We start from the raw sequence: 4,023 nt of genomic DNA on the forward strand, positions 1-4,023 counted from the left end.
TCCCCCTCTCTCTCTTGCTGTAAAATGGCAATCCTTCAATCCTAAACAGTATAAAATATTCTAAAAGCAACAAGAGTACAATTTTGTTCCAACACAAATGTAACAATTTTGCTCTAGCATAAATATAACAATATATCATATATAAATATGATTCGGAATATCAATAAAAAATAATTCCTCAGTTAAAATATAATTACTAATAAACCTAGAATATATAATTATACAATAATATAATTTGCGAATATAATTTATAAAAATATCACACACATGTTCCTCAAGCACAGAATTTCCCCGTGTTAGAATTCCTTAGTACAAAGAATTTGCAATAATAAGTGCTTGGATTAAAATTACAATTGCGCACCACAAGACTAAATAGATAGAAACCGAAATTTCCGAACGGTTTCAACCGAAGAAAACAACTGTAAAATATCACCCTATACTGTTTAAAGTCAAGGATAGTCACCGAAGAGTTAGATCAATTAGATCATAAGAGCTACTGCTGTACAAGGCTACGCTGCTACTTCGCCGAAATTCTTGTGACCGGTGTTCTTGGCGTGTTGCTGAGCCGCTGCTTGTCCATTTAACATGATTTTGCAGTCAATGCACATCAGTGTGAATTTTTGAACATCCGTGAACTGGCGACTCGATCTCGCCTCTTTTGCGAGCTGGGCGGCCTCCAGCAGCATCCCTTCATCCTCGGTGGAAAAGATTGTTTGGATACTGCCACCCTGATAAAGAAAATACGTTAAAATCGAAACTATAAAGTTTGCAAAAGGCATAGAATTCTATGTTAAAAGATCTTTCTAAATAAATATCCAAAAAAAGAAACGAACTATTTGACTTTTCTTCATTTTGATATGATATACCTGTACAGAGGTTGAGATTATAGAAAATTTTTAAGTATTGGTAGAAGAAATTTACATTGAGCGGTTCCAGGTAGAGAGGATCATAATGAATCCCATCAAATATGAGAAAGACTCGTTGAGCATAATGCTGATCTTCGCCAAACCTATTGATGATCGCGTTAATGCTGTCGATCACCGCTATCTCTAAACCATAAAATTTAGATAGGATCGACAGTTCGATGGCGCCACCCCAAGCATCAGACTTGAGAATCCATTCGCAATATTCAGCATTGGGTCTGCCCAGAAATGCCTCGGAGTATTCATTTGGATCTGCCGCTACCGCGTTTGCTATGATCTCCCTCATAAAACTAGCGCAAGTAGTGTCAACTTTTCCTAAAGAAACATAAATTATTACAACTTACAACTTTGAGTTTAACATTTGTTTTTTTCTCCTTATTATTTTGAAATGTATTTATGTATGAAATTTTAATTTAGCCTTAATATTTTTAAGTATAGTTGCGTATTTAATTCATATGATTTTTAGAAGCGTGATATTTGTTTTATAAGTTTAAAACTACAAGTACCAAGCGATCATTACTAACTCCGTTTTCTGTATTTTTAAAATTAGTATTATATTTTTTATGTAAAAGACAAGATTTTGAAATTGTTTGGCTTGTTAATAATTATGTTCTTTATATTGATAAAATATTTTTTATCAATGTCTTTATTTTCATAATAATTTACTTGCTTGATCCTTTTAGTAAGAAACGTTGGCACTTCTAACATTAAAATTATACAAACTATATTTTCTTAATACTTTTCTATATTTTAAAATTTAAGAAAATTATTTGAACATATGTATGGGGATATATATTATCTCTAGTAAATTGCAAAATGTTTTAATTTTATATTTACAAGTGCTTACTCACCATTCAAGACATAACCCACGCTGGTAAAGAGACAGGAATTGTCCGCAGGTACTACTTTCCTCATCAGAACACCTGGAATATTGGCAAAGTTTTCCTGGTCGACGATATGAGACCGCCCGAGATTATCCAGTCTTTGCTCATGTCTATTGAACACGATCTGCGTGTGACATTCACATAGAGATTCTTCTCTTAGCTTTCAACATTGAATTGGCTTTGAGCAAAATAAATAAATAAACCATAATTTTAATATCACAAAAATTAAATTATTTGATATATGTTTAAGCTCTTAAATAGAGATTGACACAAATAAAATAGATAAAGTTTTAGTTTATGTGACTCTCATGCACAAAAATTTTAATTTCGGCATTACATTCTGTATTTCTATCTCATGTCTTGAAAAGGATTTAAAAAGGCTTCATGTTGTTGTATGTTTATATTATGGTTCAAGACACACTTTGTTTAATAATAATAATAATAATAATAACTGTTAATACAGCAGAAGAATAAGATACAACATAGGAGATTGCAAAAACAATAGAAGAAATATCAGCAATAATGTTATCTTGAAACCTAAATCTGAAAATAAAGCAATTGAAGTTTACCATTGAAAACGCTCCAAATCCAGAGTGAATCATTAAATGGAAAAATTTGCAAAAAACCCATAGTGTCATAAAAAGAAGAATCACAAAGCCATATGTTTTTTAATACCATTTTCTGCGCTTTCAGGAGGTCAATTGTGTATTTTGAAACAAGATAAAAATTACAAAAGTAAACAAATTTACTGGGTGTTGGCTAACAAAATTATAAATATTCTATATATTCACTTTTGTAATTTTCACTTCGTTTCAAGACACACAATCGACTCCCAGCTCCCAGGAACTGGTAAGACAAACCTGTTTCTCCTCGACGATAAGGGTATCTCCAGAGATAATCCCGGCGCCTTCGATCGTGGCGTCAGGTGCGTCCAGGTCGATGGGCTTCGGTGGGAAGCCGGCAAGGACCTGAAGGGCGGCTACTGGAACACCGGTAAGCTCGACGAGCTTCGCCTTCAGCTGAGAAACCTTATCGTGGGCCGTGAGACCGTAGACGACTTTTTGACCCGATTTGGTCTTCACCCGGAGCACGAAACCCGCCATGACCGTCGATCCACTTCCTGCGACTAGAGACGGCCGTGACCCGGACTCGGACGACGTGAATCTCCGCTAATCAGCTGTTTCGCCCGTGCCTTCGCGGCACCTTTGTTCTCGCCGTAGTCGTCGTCGTCGTCGTCACGGTCGGAGCGATCAATCACGTACGCACGCGATTCTGCATCGTTACCACGATAAACGATAACAACAAAACAGCTAGCGACTGCTAGTGACTAGCCATCACACTCGACTCCGTTTCGCGAATCATGAATCACGAATGGAATATTGGAATGCGAGTGGAGCAACATGAAGTTGCCGCGTATCGCATGGTATCGCAGAGCGCAACGAGAATATCGGATATATTCAAGTTGCGAGAAAAAAATAGAGGGAAAAATAAAAATTAGTATAGCCAACTTTAGTTTGAGATCGAATTTTATGGCGAATCTGTTTGTGTCAAACAATAAATTGAAGTTTTTTTTTAAGTACAATTCTTTAGTTTGTAATTATGTTTTTTCTAGCGTTTTTTTTTCTAAAATAAATATATCCAAGAAAAAGTTCCTGAAATATTAATTCTTTTTCTTGTCATATTTGCACAATATTTTTGTAAAATATTTCAATGCAATATTTTAAATTGTTTTACAAAAATGTTTACAAAATATTTTTGAAACTCTTTATTGAAATATTTCAAACAATGGGCGAGTTCATGATGTAAGAATACAAGGGCTGCGTTCAGAAACATCACCCGAGTGCCCCCGCGTGTATCGTATTATCTTTGTTGTTCACTCAGTGTTAAACAAGGATAAGATAATACACGGAGACATCCGGGTGATATTTTTGAACGCAGCCAAGGTGTATCATTCCCACAGACTTCTATATATACTACTAGACTGCTAACTCCCTTAGTACAAGCTTGTATAAAGTGGACCCCAAACTTATAGTGGTCCTGCGCATGCGTCACGAACTACACCGAAGGAATGTAATATGGCTGTCCTGCGATGACTGGTGATACTGCGAATAGCCGTATTGTAGCCGTAGGTAAATGTTAAGAAGACCTTTTCACCTCAATTTTTTATAAAAATTTACTCAATTGATGCGTTTTTGCATGAAACGAAAGAATCTGGG

The 4,023-nt window shown here is 35.4% G+C and overlaps 1 protein-coding gene across 1 annotated transcript; it reads right to left on the minus strand.

Annotated features, from left to right (window-relative positions):
• Positions 1–242: 242 nt before the first annotated feature.
• Yod1 (Yod1 deubiquitinase) lies at positions 243–3,221 on the minus strand. Its single transcript, XM_018502996.1, has 4 exons — positions 2,668–3,221; positions 1,775–1,931; positions 922–1,238; positions 243–728 (listed from the first exon to the last, which is right to left on the minus strand). The coding sequence occupies exons 1-4, from the start codon at positions 2,908–2,910 to the stop codon at positions 510–512; spliced, it is 936 nt and encodes a 311-aa protein (XP_018358498.1). The 5' UTR covers positions 2,911–3,221; the 3' UTR covers positions 243–509.
• Positions 3,222–4,023: the final 802 nt, after the last annotated feature.

The sequence above is a fragment of the Trachymyrmex cornetzi genome, unplaced genomic scaffold (genome assembly GCF_001594075.2).
Source record: "Trachymyrmex cornetzi isolate Tcor2-1 unplaced genomic scaffold, Tcor1.1 scaffold153, whole genome shotgun sequence".
Taxonomy (NCBI): Eukaryota; Metazoa; Arthropoda; class Insecta; order Hymenoptera; family Formicidae; genus Trachymyrmex; species Trachymyrmex cornetzi.